The sequence below is a fragment of the Pongo abelii genome, chromosome X (genome assembly GCF_028885655.2).
Source record: "Pongo abelii isolate AG06213 chromosome X, NHGRI_mPonAbe1-v2.0_pri, whole genome shotgun sequence".
NCBI lineage: Eukaryota > Metazoa > Chordata > Mammalia > Primates > Hominidae > Pongo > Pongo abelii.
Window position 1 is genome coordinate 50,939,392 of NC_072008.2, and position 17,828 is coordinate 50,957,219.

General features: G+C 39.5%; 1 protein-coding gene across 5 annotated transcripts in view; it reads right to left on the reverse strand.

Moving 5' to 3' along the window:
• SHROOM4 (shroom family member 4) overlaps positions 1 to 17,828 on the reverse strand; it is a 233,814-nt gene that overhangs the window by 112,812 nt on the left and 103,174 nt on the right. For 4 of the 5 annotated variants that reach the window (XR_008518059.2, XR_653408.4, XM_009234854.4 and 1 more), the window contains one exon: positions 5,370 to 5,521. The exons of the other annotated variant lie outside the window; for it this stretch is intronic. Coding sequence is in view for 2 of the 4 variants with exons in the window: in XM_009234854.4 (XP_009233129.3) it covers positions 5,370 to 5,521 (152 nt within the window). In the remaining 2 variants the exon portion in view is untranslated. The remainder of the gene's footprint in view (positions 1 to 5,369; positions 5,522 to 17,828) is intronic. 5 annotated transcript variants of the gene reach the window in all.

Genomic DNA, 17,828 nt, shown 5'->3' on the forward strand with positions numbered 1-17,828 from the left:
GGTTATGAATTTACTTCTGAATATTCTCAAAGTTTTGGTAAGTCATGATCTCATTTTTATTACTGTTTGTTAGTCTGCTAGTGTTTCTTTGTGCTAATATTCACATACAAATGTGATCTAAAATATTCAAGTAATTGAAGACTTTAAAATTTGTTTTTAAATTGTAAACACTGTACATTATCATCAGATATTCCTACTCTTAAGAGTGTGCAGGCTGGGCTTGGTGGCTCATGCCTGTAATCCCAGCACTTTGGGAGGCCAAGGCGGGCAGATCACTTGAGGTCAGGAGTTCAAGACCAGCCTGGCCAACATGGTGAAGCCCTGTCTCTACTAAAAATACAAAAATTATCTGGGTGTGGTGGTGCACACCTGTAGTCCCAGCTACTTGGGAGGCTGAGGCAGGAGAATTGCTTGAACTCGGGAGGCGGAGGTTACAGTGAGCCAAGATTGTGCCACTGCACTCTAGCCTGGGCAACAGAGCAAGACTATCTCAAAAAAAAAAAAGAGTTTGCAAAGCTTTTCTTTGTGACATACATATGATCATTTAAAAATATTATCTCAATATTTGAAAAGACAATATGCAGTCTATAAACAATTTTCAAAATGTATTAATTAGATCTAATGAATTGTTTTTCAAATCTTCTAAGTACTTTATTTTGGTCTACTTTATTGTCAATTAAATTATGTTAAAGTCTCCCATACAGAAGTTTCTATCACTTTTTGTATAGCTGACAGTTTTTTTCTTTATATATTTGGATGTCATGTTTTTTGCAAAAAAAAATGGTTCGTAAATATAATATCTTCAATACGGTTTGTATCATCAATCAATATAAAATGAATATCTTGGGATCAACATGGTTGCGTGGTCATTGTTCCTGATTTTTTTTTTTTCCTAATAGAGAAGTGACATGCTCAAATACCTATTTGGAGAATGGATTGATTAGGAAAAGGTGAGACTGAAAGCTGAGAAGCCAGTGGGAAGGCTCTTAGAACAGTTCAGGTGAGAAACCATGAGTGGCTGGATTAAGACAAAGACAACCAAGAGGTCTTTAGCAAGTTAAAAACATCAAGACTTGGAATTAATTGAATTGGGTGAGAGAGGAGTTGAGGGTGACACCTACATTTCTGATTTAGCTGACCATTATCTAGACAGCAATATAGGAGGAAGAGCTGGGTTGGCTTTTCAGAACTGGCCATGTTCTAAAGTTCCTTCTGTTTATATTCATCCCAAAAGGACTCAAGCCCAGACCTAAAGCTAAGTGTTGGATCTTTGTCAGCTGATTGTTTACTCAAACCAAAGTCTTTCTACCTGTATAAAACACTAGGCTGAATATTCACAAATTTTAGGGTAATCACACTTCTTTTACGTGTTAAGAGCTCTTTCATAAAGTTGACGAAAAATTTGGACTAAACGAGAGGGAATTAATTTCCTATACCGTGCCCAGGGTAGTCCACATGTGAAGGTTAAGTTTTCCACAAGAGGGCAGCATCACCTAATAAATTATATCATTGAACGCCTTCACCAATAGGGGCTGAGATGGGGAGGCTAAAAGGGTAGAAAATACAGGTTCCGGGAGCCATAGGACCTGCCACACCATGAAAACCAAAGGGCCCTGCTAGTCCAAGCCCATAATTATAGCCACTCCTAAGTGACTGATAGTGGCAGATGTTGCTACAGTATGAGGAAAGAGGACATGGAACTCACCCTGGCGAGATGAGTGGGTGAAACACCTGAACACTCTCATTCTTGTGACTGGCTCAGAAGACACTCTAGATAGTGTTCACACTCCCTCTAAGTGCTGGTGTCTCTGTACAACCAGCATCTCACAGGGGCCTTTATTTCCTATTCAGATCATTGCCACCCCTAATGATTCCTTAGCACATCATGCTCTGCAGGTTAGGCTGCAAAGCACACCACCATTCTGATGCTCGCCCAATTTAACAATGTTTGGTTATTCCAATTATGCTTCTTTTAGACCCTAAGGAAACAAATGGGAATGAAATTCACTGACAACCCATTATGTGACAGTCATTTTACATAAATTATCTTATTTAATCATCACAATAATGCCATTATATAGGAATTATTATTTGTCATATAAGAGACCTAGGAAGTTGCAAACATGGGAATATCTAACTCCAAAACAAAAACGCTTCCGAATTCACCAAATTACCCCTCCAAGAAGCCTTATTTAAGACCTAAATCTTGACCAATCCAAGATTTAATCAGTGATAATGTATCTATTATATAAGGCATTACTTAACATGTCACCTCCTATCCATGTACATGGGCAGGTATGGATTAATCTTAGGTACCAGCAGGTAATAGAAGTCAATGGGATCCTATATAACCTCATTCTTCCTAGGTCCAAAGCCTTTCTCCTTAAATATTCTCTCTTCAGGATAAATCATTTGGATATAGAACATGAGGACAATGGAATAATTAAAGATGGCTTCTATGTTTCTGACTCGGTTGGCTGGGTACATACATAGTGGTCCTGGTCATAGATAGTGATCTTGGGAGAAGATGATGATGTGTTAGGTTTGGGGCATGTTGTGTTTGCAATACCTCTGACACATGTAAGTATAAATGTCTAATAAGTTGGTTATATGGTCTGGAGCATAGGAGCTATAGAAAATAAATTGAAGCTATAGGGCTGGGTGACATTTTCCAGGGTACATTAAGTTAAAAATGGTGGAACTATGGGAAACACCAACATTTAAGGAATGGTCAGAGGAAGAGCAGGTAGTAAAGAGCCTGGTTTTTAAAAAATGGACAGGGATGTAGGAAAAGAACAAGGAAACTGACTATCTTGAAACTAAGAGGTTTGGCCGGGCGCAGTGCCTTATGCCTGTAATCCCAGCACTTTGGGAGGCTGAGGCAGGGGGATCACTTGAGGTCCGAAGTTCACAACCAGCCTGGCCAACATGGTGAAACTCCGTCTCTACTAAAAATACAAAAATTAGCCAGGCGTGGTGGTACACGTCTGTAATCCAGTTACTCAGCAGGCTGAGGCAGGGGAATTGTTTGAACCTGGGAGGCGGAGGTTGCAGTGAGCCGAGATCATGCCACTGTACTCCAGCCTGGGCAACAGAGCAAAACTCCATTTCAAAAAACAAACAAACAAAAAAAAGTAAGAGCTTTTTTTTTTATTAACACGTAACAGTTATACATATTTTGGGGGTACATGTATCATTCTGATACATACATACAATGTGTAATAATGAAATTAGGAAAATTGGGATATCCATCACTTCAAACATTTATCTTTTCTTTATGTTGAGAACATATGAATTCTTCTCTACTAGCTATTTTGAAATATACAACAGATTGTTAACTATAGTTACCCTACCAAACTATTGAACACTAGATCTTATTCATTCTATCTAACTGTATTTTTATACCCATCAATCAACCTCTCTTCAACCTCCCCACTTCCCAGCCTCTAGCAATCACCAGTGTACTCTCTATCTCCATGAGATCCCTCTGTTCAGCCTTTACATATGAGTGAGAACATGTAATATTTGTCTTTCTGGGCCTGCCTTATTTTACTTAATGACCTCCAGTTACATCTGTGTTGCTGTAAATGACAGGATTTCATTCTTTTTATGGCTGAATCATATTCCACTGTATATATATTCCCCATTTTCCTTATCCATTCATCTACTGATGGATTAGGTTGATTCCATATCTTGTTTATTGTGAATAGTGCTGCAATAAACATGGGGGTGCAGATATCTCTTTTATATATGCTGATTTCCTTTCTTTTGAATACGTACCCAGCAGGGGGACTGCTAGGTCATATGATAATTCTATTTTCAGTTTTTTGCTAAACCTCCATACTGTTTTCTATGATGGCTGTACTATTTCACATTCCTACCAACAGTGTACCAGGATTCCCCATTTTCCTACATCCTTACCAGCATCTGTTTTTTTGTTTTGTTTTGTTTTGTTTTGTTTTATAAAAACCATTTTAACTGGGGTGAGATAATATCTCATTGTGGTTTTTATTTTCATTTCCCTGAAGATTAGTGATGTTGAGCATTTTTTCATATGCCTGTTGGCCATTTGTGTGTCTTCTTTTAAGAAACGTCTATTCAGGTCTTTGCCCATTTTTAAGTTGGATTTTTTTTTTTTTTTTTTTTTTTTGCTATTGAGTTGCTGTGTGAGATTTTTGGTATTGAGTTTCATAAAGGAAGGTGGGGGCAAAATCTAGAGCTATAATGTTAAATGCCATATATGATGAATATGAAAAATAACCCATTGACTTTGACAATTAGGCAATAATTTGTAGCTTTTGACAGAGTAGTTTCAGTGGAGTTCTGAGGGTCAAATTCTGGCTGCAGAGGGTGGAAAGCTAAATGGCAGGTGGAGAAGTGGGGATAGTGACTATAGACTCTTCCTTTGAGACTCAGTATGAACAAAAGGAGAAAGACGGGGCAGGAGCCAGACGGAGAAGTGAGATTGTGGGAAGATGCAAGATGGAAAAACTTAGGTGTGTACATACGATAAAGGAAAAAAAAAAAAAAACAATAGAAAGGGAGAAGGCTGAGCTCCAATAATACAAAGCAAAGACGCAGCAGCAAAATGAAAGAAAAGCCATGTGGAAAGTTCACCAATAGGCAGATGCTTTTGGTGGTAGCAGAATGACTGTGCCCAAATATGTCCTTCCCTTCCTTCTGCTTATGCCACTGCACTTACCTGCAAAGCCTTCCTCTTCTGATGGTTCATTTTTCAAATTATACTCACCCTTTAGCTTAATTTCCACTTCCTCTATGAAGTCTTACCCTATCAATCCCTTCTGCAGTGATCTCTTTCTCTAATAGCAGTTTCTGTCTGAACGATCCATTTGATAATCACACACAAGCCTTTATTGCCTTCTTTAAAAATATACTGCTACTTAGTCACATGTGGATATTTTGTCCCCTGCTAGACTGTGCAATCCTCAAGGAAAGGGTTTCTAAGAGTTTGCTACAGCCTCCATGGCTGTAGTAGGGGCTCTTTAAGTCTCCATTGATATGTGGTTCAGGAATGATAGTGTATTATAAAGAAGGAGATTGAAAAACACTGGATTAGGTAGCCCTTTGGTATATAATGAGTAATTTAGTCCTCTTTATAGCAAATAAGGAAACAGTCTTGCAGAGGACAAATAAATTTACCCAAGATTATGTGTCTATGTGGCAGTGCCAGGATTCGAACCAAAGGCTCTTTCTCCTGTGCTATTCTGCTTCAGTTGTCTGCAAAATTCTATTCAAGTGAAACATCTCTTTCCTTTATAATATTGATAGAGACATGACGCTATTGAGCTTTATTACCAACCAAGTTTCAGTGGCCTCTGCACCTTACGGAGAATCTCCATGTACCTTACCTCCTGACAATCAGCTTGAGAATCCGGAAGGAGCCTTTGATGAGAATGAGGGCCTCTTGGCGGGAGCCATATAATGGAGTGCCATTGATATTCACCAGCTCATCACCAGTCCTCATCTTCTGGGACAAAGCTGCCTTGCCTCCATCTTCAATCTGTGTTGCAGAGAACAAAACAGAAAGCAGGTAGTGAGGTGACTTTCTCCCCAAAATTCTACTTGTTTCTTCCAACCCTGGAGCCACAAGTAGTACTGGGGAATGGCTCCAGGCAGCTCCTGGGAGTAGCTCAGGAGCTGATCACAGGTCATTATTTACTGAAGGCAAAGCTTGGGCAAACTTTTGAGGAAGGAGGCAACATGGAAATAATGCAATCCCTGACTGGAGGAATGAGCAGTCCAACTGGGAAGACTAGAACTTCTAAATAAGAAACTGATGCTTGGAAGGAACCCTACTGTGTGGCTAAAGCAGCAGCGTGGCCTACCAAAACGTGCAGACAAATTAGAGCCAGAAGAGCTAGGCTCCATCAAAATGACCTTTGGTAAGCTCTTTCCTATCTTTGGGTAGGCTTTGAAGTCTGACAAACGTAAGTTTGAATCCTAGCTCTGCTACTTCCTAGCTGTGTGACCCTTAGGAAGTTACTTAACATCTGTGTCTCAATTCCCTCCTATGTGACATGTAGATAACAAGACTAGCTACCTCACAGGGTTGTTAGTATAGTAAATATCTGAGAACAGTAAGTCCTCAATTAATATGAGCTCTGATTATTATAACAAGGGAGTTGACTCTGAAGACCTGGAAAGTGGCTTACAGCTCAACATTCTGTGAGTGGAATGGCAAATTCAAAAGATACAAGTAGGTACAATGTAGCTGCTTCTTTATCTATGTCTCTTCAACATGTGCCCAGCACAGTGCTTCTAGTGTCTGACACACAGTGAGCATTCAGAGAAAGCTGGAAATATGGGTATTTACTGTTCCAACACAGCCTATAGAATTTCCACTAACCAGGGCAATCTGGGGAAGAAGACTGTCAGATTGAGGGGTATTGAAAGCAAAGGCAGAAATAATAGCCACTGGGGCAGGCAAAAGCAAAGCAAAGCAGAATGTCTCTGGGGGTCCTTGCTTATGGCTAATTTTATACATTCATTTTTATTACATTCATTTTACCATGAAGGTGAGTTCTACCTATTAGAACATCAATTCCATCCATGATAATCCATGAAAGGAGTCATCTCATCCATCCATTAATCATTCCTTAAGTATTGAATCACATTTCTATTATGCACAGGACAACATGCTACATGCTAGAGATATAAAAACGAACAAGGCTCCTAATTTCTAGCCTCAGGGGCAGAAATTAGCTGTCTACAGCTTATTTATCAACTGAGACAGTCAGGTAAAAAAGGCTCCAACTCACTGATATAATCAGGAGTTGTTTTTGTTGTGTTTCCAGGGAAAGGGAACGTAAGGATAATTAAATTGTATAGTCCTTAGGGGATGGCAGATTCTAAATGGGGCAATTAAGGGCTGGTATTCACTGGAGGTATTTTTACACTTCTACTCTTGTTCCAATCTCTCTCTCAGTCTTTTATAATGTCTCCTCCATCTATCCCCACACCATGGAAGTTATAATATTGTTGAGCTTTAGGTCGGCCAGCTCATGTGCAATTTGGCAGATGAGACCTCCTGAGTGCAGAGAAAAATTTAAGTTCAGGATTTTTTAAACTCCATCAAATAAATTGAACTTCTGAGTTAAATCACAGAATGTTATTACATTTATTGCTGCTAACCCAACTTTTTTTAAAAAAATTAACCTTTGTCTGACAAATCATAGGTTAGCCAAGTGACATTGAATATATATACCTTTGTTCCGGTACCTGGGCCACACTCAACACCAAACAAGCCAATATTGGTAAATGGGGAACAACTCTCAGCAAATTAATCAGGATTACACTCTTATTTCCATTGTCATTATCATTATTACTTCACAGTCACTGCTGCCTGCCGCCAAGAAAAAGAGAGAGAGAGAGAGAGAGAAAAGGAAAGTGCTGTACTTGAATTTCAGAAGTTCTATTTGAATGACTCATTACTTTGGCATCCATAGAAGGCCCTTAGCACCAGTCAGAACTTTCAACAGGGATCAGCCATTTGAAAGAGTTTCCTGAGGCTAACAAAGAACCACACACAGAAGTCTAACTAATGAATGCTAATAGATTTTCCCTGTTGATGTACATTAGTCTTAATTCACTCTACCCATTGTTTTTAATTCATACAACTTAATTATCCATATTACTGTTACCCATAGCAAGTCTTCCCCTCAATATGTATTAAGTACCATCTTTCGTTAATTAAACACTCTGTTACAGCAGCAAAATCTCTGTTTATTCTAGACCAAAAGATAAAAGGGGGAAACCTTTTAAACTAAAATGCTTAATTATTGCTGTAGCAAAAGCTCAGGCATTTGGCATTGCTTACTGCTCCTTCAGCTACCACTATCTGAGTCCTTGCACAGACTCTTTCTTGGACTACAGCATCAGGCCAACTGTTCATACCCCTTTTTTCTGTTCCATGCCCCTTCTCAGTCACCAGCATCCTCCTCCTTAAGAGATATGTTAAGTGAAATAATCCTACTTTAGTAAAAGTCTGAAGATGCTCAGACAAAAACCCAGCAAATTTTGGGTCCCCAGCATAATCCAAGAGTTCAGAAGGGTCCAGATCAGGAAGTAAGACTCCATTTGGTTGAATATCCCTTCAACTATACCCCAGACTAGCCCATTTCCAGACCCACGGTATTTACTGAGCTGTGCAATGGACTCTATACTCTTCCAGACTTGTTGGTCCTTTTTAAATTACTGCTCACTGGTCTTTCTCCTCCCCATTCTACCTCTAGATTTCTGAGATCTAGCACGTCTTCTATTTATTGTTTGGCCTCCTTACAGCCAGTTCTATAGGTCAATGTCTCAGCCACATATTTGTTTATATGGAAGACAAAGCAGATGTTCATGTTTCTATCAATAAAAAAAGGAAAGGAAGGAAGGAAAAATGAATGAGAGGAAGGGAGAAGGGGGATGGGGGGTGAAAGATGATATGTATATTCTTCCGTAAAAGGTTTTGTTTTCCCCTTCCCACCTCCCTCCTCCTAACTCTGGCTGGGGCCCTGGAAAGGTGGGAATCAACAAACTTGTTGAAATTAACATACCTTGTTTGAGGGGCTGTATAACAATATATGATGCTATCCATTCAGTAAGCTTTCCAGCTCTTCCTGAATCAGACCTTCAGGGTGGCTTTCTTGTTTCAGTTGAAGTGTTGTGAATTCTCAGATTAGACCCAGATGCATTGGAATGTCGGTATAAACACACATCACAAAGCTCAATGTAAACGATGGTTAACTTATGTGTCATTTTGGATTACCCAAGTGATTGCTGGGCTAGCAGTGAGTGGCCCAAGTAATTGAAAATTGATTACATAGAGGTCTTATAACCAAAAGCCAGGTGGTGCCTGGAAAGCTAGGAAGAGCTGATTGACTTTGGACAAGTCCCTTTCCCTTCTTGCAGCCTCTCTTCTCTTACTGGTAAAATGTGTAAGAGGGCCTGACCAGATGATCTCCTGGGGCTCTGACAGCTCTGGGCCTTTTCAGCTCTGACATTCAGTGACCTGTGAACAGTTAGCAATTATCCTTCTGCTTTATCCTTCTGCTGACACAGATAATCTCAGCTTTTTGTCCCATTGTACTCTGCCTTCACCCATGTTTCACTCCTTCAAAATTGACTAATTAACATCCATCTCTCAATTCCCCTGGTCTTTATCCACTGTTTCAGAGTGGTCCACCAAGGTTGGAACACTTAATAAGGCCCAGTCAGGACACTGAGAGAAAGAGATTCCTGAAGCCCTATTTTGTGCTAATGAGCTAGCACTTTGGAAATTTTTGATGGGTCTTCAATGAAGCATGAAGTACTCTGATAGCTGTCAACAAAGTGACAGGTTGGCCCTTTGAGAGTAAAGGCAAACAACAATTGACTTAACAGCACTTGCTGGCTTTCTAGTAGCTTTTATTTAGTCAGATAATAACAGATACTTGCTTGGGTCTTTGAATACATTTAGGAGATGAAAAGGGGAATAAAAGAATTATTAAATCAGGTTTATAATTTAAAAATGCATTCAGAGGAGAAACACCATCTGCAACAATAACTGACGGGTACTGAACACCTATTACAGTAGTGTAAGAGCAGCATTAAAAATCAATGACATGATTGTGAATACCTCTGCCTGCTACAGGAAATTTATTGGAAAAAATGGGCATCAACTGAAACTTTCTTGGTCAGTTCCAAGAGCTTCTGGCCAAATTACCAGCCCATACTGCTACCTCCACCAGCTTGTCTATCATCTAAAGAAGGCAAGCAACATAATTGTTTAAACTGATGTGTTTGTTTTTTTGTTTTTGTTTTATTGTTTTTGCAAATAGAAAAGATCCACTCAGAATACTGTAGTCCAGTTATTTAAAGAAAGAATATACCCTCTGAATATCTTTTTAGCATCTTAGAAAGATTTTCAAGTTTTTAGTAACACTCCAGGCATCCGTTCATCAATTTGGCCTTTTCTGGGAAATGAATAGAAAAATGTAGAGCTAGGGTTAAGCTGGCTTTGGGAAGTTTAACTATTAAGAAGTAGGAGCATCAAAGAATGAATAAAGTCCTTGCTCATTCTGAAACTTAGTTTGAAATCTTAAGCAAACCACAGGTTGGGGGCTGTTTCTAATCTACCCTCTTTTCCTTGTTGGTATCTCTTAGAATCTGATCATGCTAGGAGAAATTAATCAGGGTTCCCTGGACATGGGAGATACAGGCTTTCAAACCTCAGCAGTCTTCTTGCCATGGCTTTCAATACCTAACTTGTCTCTTTCAGCAACTTCTTCCCTTAAAAACCGCTCTCAAATTTCTGAAGCAGTCTAGATCAGAAAACCAAGAAACTCTGTTCCTAATTTCATCTTTCGTACTTTACACCAGTTTTCCAAAAGGCAAAACAGACAACAAAAACTTTTCTCTTCAATGATAATTGAAAAACAATAACCAATTAAAAAGATGTAAGTAGACCTGATTCAAAGGAGTAATCCCTATATGTGGACAGAGGGAAGAGGTGGACACCAAGGGAGAAGTCATTCTTTCCCTCTACCAGCTAATAAGCAGATGCCCAAATCCTACAAGGAGCTGCCCCAGAGTGTAAAGCTCTGTGAGTCAGGCCCAAGGGCTCCCCTGACCTTGAGCCAACGGAACTATGCATGACCTAGCCCAACACAGACAGCTTCTTCCTCCCCAGCTGCTTAATCACCATCTAGTTTACTAATCCTCACAACAAAGGCCGTCTAAGCTCCAAATCATTAAATTTCCCTGGGGATTAGCTCCAGTCACATTCTAAGCATCTTTGCCAAAACTCACCCCAGTGCCATCAGCTCTAGGAATTTGGTGATGAGGACAGGGGGAGAAGACTCAAGAGCATTGTCCCCTATGTCAGCAACCAAAGGCAAATTTGTCTTTGCTCCTACCAAGTCAGATCGTCCTGCTGTCTCTATAAGTCTGGTAAGGGGAGACAAACGTGACGGCACAAGAGTAAACTGAGGGTTTCTTACATTGCTAGCAGATATGCTCACTGGGGCTCTGTCAGCTCTAGCCATTTGTTTACACTGAAGTGTTCTTCTGACATTAATGCTATCAGTGTTTGTCACAAATGTTAGTCTTTGGTGGTATAGAACAATAGTGTTCAGAATGGGGTACATATATCCCAGGCTGTGTACAAGATGATCCACTGGAACTTCTGTTTATATATCTAAAAATCTTTAAAAATCAAGCTTTATTAATATTTAATATTGGTGATAATAAATTAGATCATCCATAAATAAAATTGTGTATACTGGGGACACATACTCAAAACATTTTTACTGATGTACATTTTTACTAAAAATGTTAGGTGGATTACAGACCCAATGAGAGGACTAAAATCATAAGGCTTTTAGAGAAAAACATGGAGCATATCTTTGTGACTCTGAGGTGGGCAAAGATTTTTTAAGCAGGATGCAAAAGGTAGTAATCATAAAGGAAAGAGTGATACATTGGAGTTCATCAAAATAAAAAAAAAATCTTCAGCTCTAAAAAAGGGAAAAGACAAGCCACAGACTGGGAAAATATTCATAATACATATTACCTGACAAATGACTTATATCCAGAATATTAAAAGAACTACAAATCAATAAGAAAAAGGCAAATAGCCAATTAACAATTGGCAAGGCTTGAACAAGCACTTCACTAAAAAAGACAGCCAAATACCCAATAAGCATCTGAAAAGGTGCTCAATGTAATTCTTCATTAGGGAAATGTGATTTAAAGTTATAGTAAAATGTCACTACATATCCACCAGAATGGCTAAAATTAAAAAGACTTAAGTATTGGTGAGAATGTACAGCAATTTGATCTCTCTACATTGCTGGCAGGAGTATAAAACTGTACAACCATTTTGGAAATCTGTATGCCTACTCTCAGATCCAGCAATTCCATACCTAGAGACCCCGAAAAGAAATAAGTGCACGTGTCCATAAAAAGATTTGATTGTTCACAGCAGCTTTATTAATAATAGAAAGTAGGAACAACCCAAATGTCCTTCAAAACATACACATACAAAAAATGACATGCTATACAGCAGTCAAAAAAACCAATATATGTAATAAAATGAAGGTATAAAAGATTATGTTGCATGAAAGAGACCAGACAAAAACAATACATACTGTATGATTTCATTTTATATGAAGGTAAAGAAGAGAGGTGATAATTTGAAAAAATGGTTAACTCTGTACTACTGATTGTAAAGGCAGATGAGCATAATTTTTGGGGGGTGCTAGAAATGTTCCACATAGTTATCTGGCTGCAGATCATATGGGAGTATACATAACTAAACATTCATTAAGATTTGTGCATTTTACTATATGTAAATTATTCCTTAATTTAAGAAAGAATTAAAAGAATAATTAGATCAGATTCTAAGAGATACCAATAAGGAAAAAGAGGGTATATTACGGGGGCAGTTTCCCCAATGCTGTTCTTGTGATAGTGAGGGAATTCTCACGAGAGCTGATGGTTTATTCTTTATTCTTTAGTCTTTAATTCTAGACTATTCAGCTTATATTTCTGAGGTAGGCACCAAGACTCCAGCATTATTTTCACATACTCATAGTTTTAATCAAGGCAAAACATTTCTCTTAAAACATTAGCCTTCACAATAGGGCTATAATCTATGAATCTACCCATTGTTCCTGTCTGCTTTGAGATAGTATTCATCCTCCCTTCCTCTTAGAAGGTAGAGGATTTCAGTAAAAAATGAAAATAAAGACCAAGACTTTATTTTACCAGTTGACAGGTAAAGGTGAAAAGTCTTAATGATTTGATTCCATTTTTAATCTCCAGCCAATTTTTGTCTTGACATATTATAAAAATGGAATCAATTCCTCATCCAATGTTGGAGCCATCTACTCCTACTCCTCTTGTCAATCTCAGATATGTTTCTTTCTTATGGTCCCCAGAGTTCATGTCAATCTCAGATATGTTTCTTTCTTATGGTCCCCAGAGTTTGTGACACCTACTCCTAGAAGCTGAACTTCATCAGGCTGTTGTCACACAGGCAATTAGCCTTTCCTCAGGCACCATTACTGTCCCTGATATGGTTAGGCTCTGTGTTCCCACCCAAATCTCATGTTGAATTGTAATCCCCACATGCGGTGGGAGGTGATCGGATTATGGGGGCAGTTTCCCCAATGCTGTTCTTGTGATAGTGAGAGAATTCTCACCAGAGCTGATGGTTTTAAGTGTAGCACCTCCTCACGCTCTCTCTCTCTCTCTCACCTGATGCCATGTAAGACATGCCTTGCTTCCACTTCACCTTCTGCCATGACTGTAAGTTTCCTGAGGCCTCCCCAGCCAGCCATGTGGAACTGTGAGTCAATTAAACCTTTTTTGTCTATAAATTACCCAGTCTCAGGTAGTATATTTATAGCAGCGTGAGAATGGACTAATGCAGTCTCTTTGTTAGATTGCCTATGTTTCTTGACTGTCTAATAAGATATGACTTTCAGTGATACAAATGATCAGAGAACCTTGCAAAGCTGATGTGGTGGAGAGAGTTCAGGGAGAACCAGAGTGGAACAAACTGGAGGAATGAACATGGTAGAGTGCAAGCAAATTTGCTCCTGATTTCCAGAAGCAGTTGTCAGCAACAGAGTTTACCCTTGTATAGCATTAAAATAGTCTAGGACAAACCAGAAAGTCCATAATGTCCTCCAGCATTAAGAGAGCACTGTGTACAAATCTAGCAGGTGAGCCTTAGGAGGCTGAAAAGACCAACAGTCTTTTACCTACCGCCTAATATAAAAACACTATAAAGAAGACATATATCAATTCATTGTCATTTTCAAACTGTGCATTAATACTTTTAAGAAATGGCCAAATTAAAACAAGAGGTGTGTTAAATTCCACCAGACTGTTAGAGAGTGATGGGAATAATTCTACTTGGATTAATATAATCTTTATTTCTTCAGTAACAAGCCATTGTTGATTAGAAGACTATTTTTCAAGTTGATCAAAAATGCCTTTTTAACTTGCCTACTAAATGTGAATGAGTTAGATACAGTCTTCCAGCCCAAGAGGATGTGATTAACTATCTGGAATCTGAACCATCCCAAAGCCAGATTCACTCAATAACTCACTGCTGGTTCTCTGAAGCCATTTATTTATCATCCATTATGCAAAAAGCCAAAGACAGTTTCTAAAGAGTACACATAGCCAACATTAGTCATTTCTGACTGGAAAAGGACGCAGGGACTAAACACCCTTCAGGGTAGGGACAAAAGGCTGCCTCTGGAAACTACTAGGCCTGCTTTGCTGCCTGAAAACCACTTGTCCAGCTTACTAGGAGCCTGTATACCCTCCAGCAGATGTGAACAAAGGGAGAGGGGGTTGGCTTTCTATTTCCCGGAGGTGGGCACCTGCATGCCACTCCCAGAACATTGTTTGACCCTGCCCAGGCCCCCCTTCCTTGGCAGTAATTTTAATCTCTGGTCTCCACTTAGACCTCTGACCAGTGGGAGATGGAGGAGGAGAAAAGAGATTTAACTTCCTCTTACCCTTATGAATAACTGCTACCAAAGCAAACAGCTCCCAAATAAATAACCTACCAAGGCATACATGTATGTTGCAAAAGCAATAATAATAACATCCTTTACTGAGCCTAGGATAGATCCCATTTTATATTAAATCAGCACACTTGCTGCTGCTTTCACATAGCGCTACAAATCTGGGAATAAGTGAGCCATCACACAGTCTGTTCCAAGCTACTGTCCTGTTCACATCATGACTGAGAAATGACACACCATCTCTTTCCTACTCAACAAAACGTGCCAAATAACATAAAACAAAACTGAGTTTCCACAACTGAAAAAAAAGAGAGAAAAAAATGCACTCAATTGCTTATGTGTTAGTGGCGGGAAGGGACTCTTGCATCAGAGATTATTTCCTTTTGCAATGACAGGATTAGGTTGAGAAGAAAATGAAGGAGGAAGCGATAGGCATTTGAGTTCAAGACCTGGAAAACAAATAAGGCAAGCAATGTGAACGCCATTCTCTCTGACATCAGACCTGCTTTTTAAGTTAAGGCTGGATAAAAAGAGAGGACCAGATTTTTAGCTTCAGTTCCTGCTCATTCTCACTCTTCTAACTTTAAACAAGAGTACAGTCCTGCCCCTTCTCCTATAAAGGTTGACCCCTTCTGATAGCAGACTCCACAACCTTAGCACTGAGGGTGTTCCTCACAGCCAAGGTCACTCTGGTGCTTTTCCTCCTCCCTCAAACTTTTTCCAACCCTCCCTACACATTCTCTCTTCCACTCCCACCTCTCCCTGCCCTGCCAACAAGGCATTTGAGCTCGCCTTCTCTACTACATCTTCCCCTTCTGCCCCCCTACTCCACACCCAGACCCTCTCCTTGGGTTTCCTATGGGCAAACTTCAAGCCCTCCTGTCATTAACATCTGATACTAACATTCATTAATTAAATCAGACAGACCAAAGAATGATTTTTACAATGTAAATAGCAGCAGATCAGAAGCTCTACATGATCTGGCCATGCATGCCCTTTTGACCTTATTTCCCACAACCTCTCATCCTCTACACACACACACACACATCATACCAAACTTTCTGTTCTTCAGAGAGGTCAAGCCCATCCCTATCTCAAGATCTTTGTACTTACTGTTCTATCTGTTGAGAACATTCTTCTTCTAGATCCTACATACCTCCTTTTATCATTCAGGTGTCAGCTCAGATCTTGCCTCCTCAGAGAGGCCTTTCCTGACCAACCACATAAAGAATGTTCCTTCTCTTCTCTACCCACATCTCCTCACTCTCTATCACATTACCTGTTTTATTGTCTTCATAGAATTTACCACCATCTTACATGATCTCGCTTATTTCTATGTATGTTTACTTGCTGTCAAGATACATTGTAGTGTGGGAGACAGTCAATGCCTTTATACAGCTCTGTCACTGGCACCTAGGAAAATAAATGTCTGTATTGAACACATTGTAGTTGCTCAATAAATATTTGTTGAAATTACAATTAAAAGGGATCTCAGGACATCACCCTATTCGTTTGACTGATTCTGGAGAAGTAACAATATTTTCACTTTGTTTTTCATATAACTGAGGTTCAGGGATATTATATGACTTGCCCGGGATAGAGCATCTATGAGGTTTAAGATACTTTCTTCTGCAAGGTTGTGACAAAACCTTTTGGTTTTCACGGGTATATTGCTATTCATGATCCTTAACCAGCAATACAAAGAGTTCTTGCTAAAGAGACACTTTAAACTTTGTAAAAAGCATTATTATTATTGGCTCAGAATATTCCAGAATGATTATCCTTTGAGCGAAATATCCTATTTGTCACGAGGTGCCCCAGGGTGAATGTTAGACTCTCAATTTAGTGGAAGGAATGGAGCCTTTAAGGAAACTGAGGTGTATGGCAATAATAACTTGTATCCAGATATGATTCTCCTCAATTTTTAACATTCTCTGCCTTAGCAAGTTAATTTAAAACACACACAAGCCCTCACAAACAGACCATGAACAGTGGGATATTTAACTACTCCCACCATCTGGGAATTCAAAGTAACATGGACTCCACCTTCGTGTGTACAGACATTACAACAGGCTCTTTCAGTTCACCATCCCTGAAAAATTTAAGAGCAAATCCAGATGATGGGCATAAACCAGATTCTAATTTGATTTAGTGCTTCGTTAACCAGTGCCCTCAGACCCCCAAAAAGTATGTGTGGGGTGGGGGGAACCCTCATCAATGTCCAAATGAGTTTGCCCTGACCCAATTTCATGCGACTATAGTTCTTTCCTTAAAAACCATTTGTTCAGTGGGTTTAGTATTTTATACCTCTGTGAGTTAGTGATTATACCTTTTGTGACTATAGTTCTTTCCTTAAAAACCATTTGTTCAGTGGGTTTAGTATTTTATACCTCTGTGAGTTAGTGATTATACCTTTTGTGAGGCTTTTCATATATAAACAAATTCACAAGTCAGAAAATAAATCCTTTGTCAAGCCAGGTTTTCTGATTGGGATTTAGAAAATATGGCCACCATGATATGGCTTTAAAAAGTTTAATATCTGTAGCATGCATTCAGTGCTAATGGACAATAAGTGATAGTGAAGTTTTGTCAGGTCTGATTCAGATTACCTGTGGCTGCTGTGAGTTATATGGAATTACACAGAGTTTAATGGTTCTCTGGCAATTTGCCTTGGCTCAGGGCCAAGGCAGCTAATGCTTCAATCAAACTGCTCTCCCCACCCCCTACCCCAAGACAATTTCAGTTTCTAAGTCTTGAGTGTATCTGTGATGAAGCCTTCAGTGACACTCTCATACAAATGCCAAAGGGTTTTTTTTTCTCTTTCTCTTCCTTCTTCTTTATGGCTGCGTATATTAAGTGCTCCTGTAGCTTTGCTGAGACAAACTGCCTGGCTGGTGTTTATAAAGAGAAGAGCTTTTAAGGTTTGATTAAAACAGAGGAGCCGACAGTCAGAAGATGAGAACAGGACAATATCCCTTTTCTCTGCAGTGCCATCAGATATATCCAATTCACCCTAACATGGGCCCTGGACCCACCCTGCAGGCCAGCTTAAGGCAGCAGGCCTCCCAAACCACTTGAGTAATCGAAGAACATATCCCATCGAAGGCAGGTAGCCTGCCTGACAGAAGAATCCCATGCATGGCAAGTTACCCTCCTCTCTTTTAGGAACCCAACTGGCCCTGAAGCTGGGATTCTGCCACAGATTCTTGGCATCACTTTCGCATAGTTGAGACAGTGGACAAAGGCCAAGTGAACAAAGGCCAGAAACGTCCTCTACAAACTTGCAAAAAAGGCATG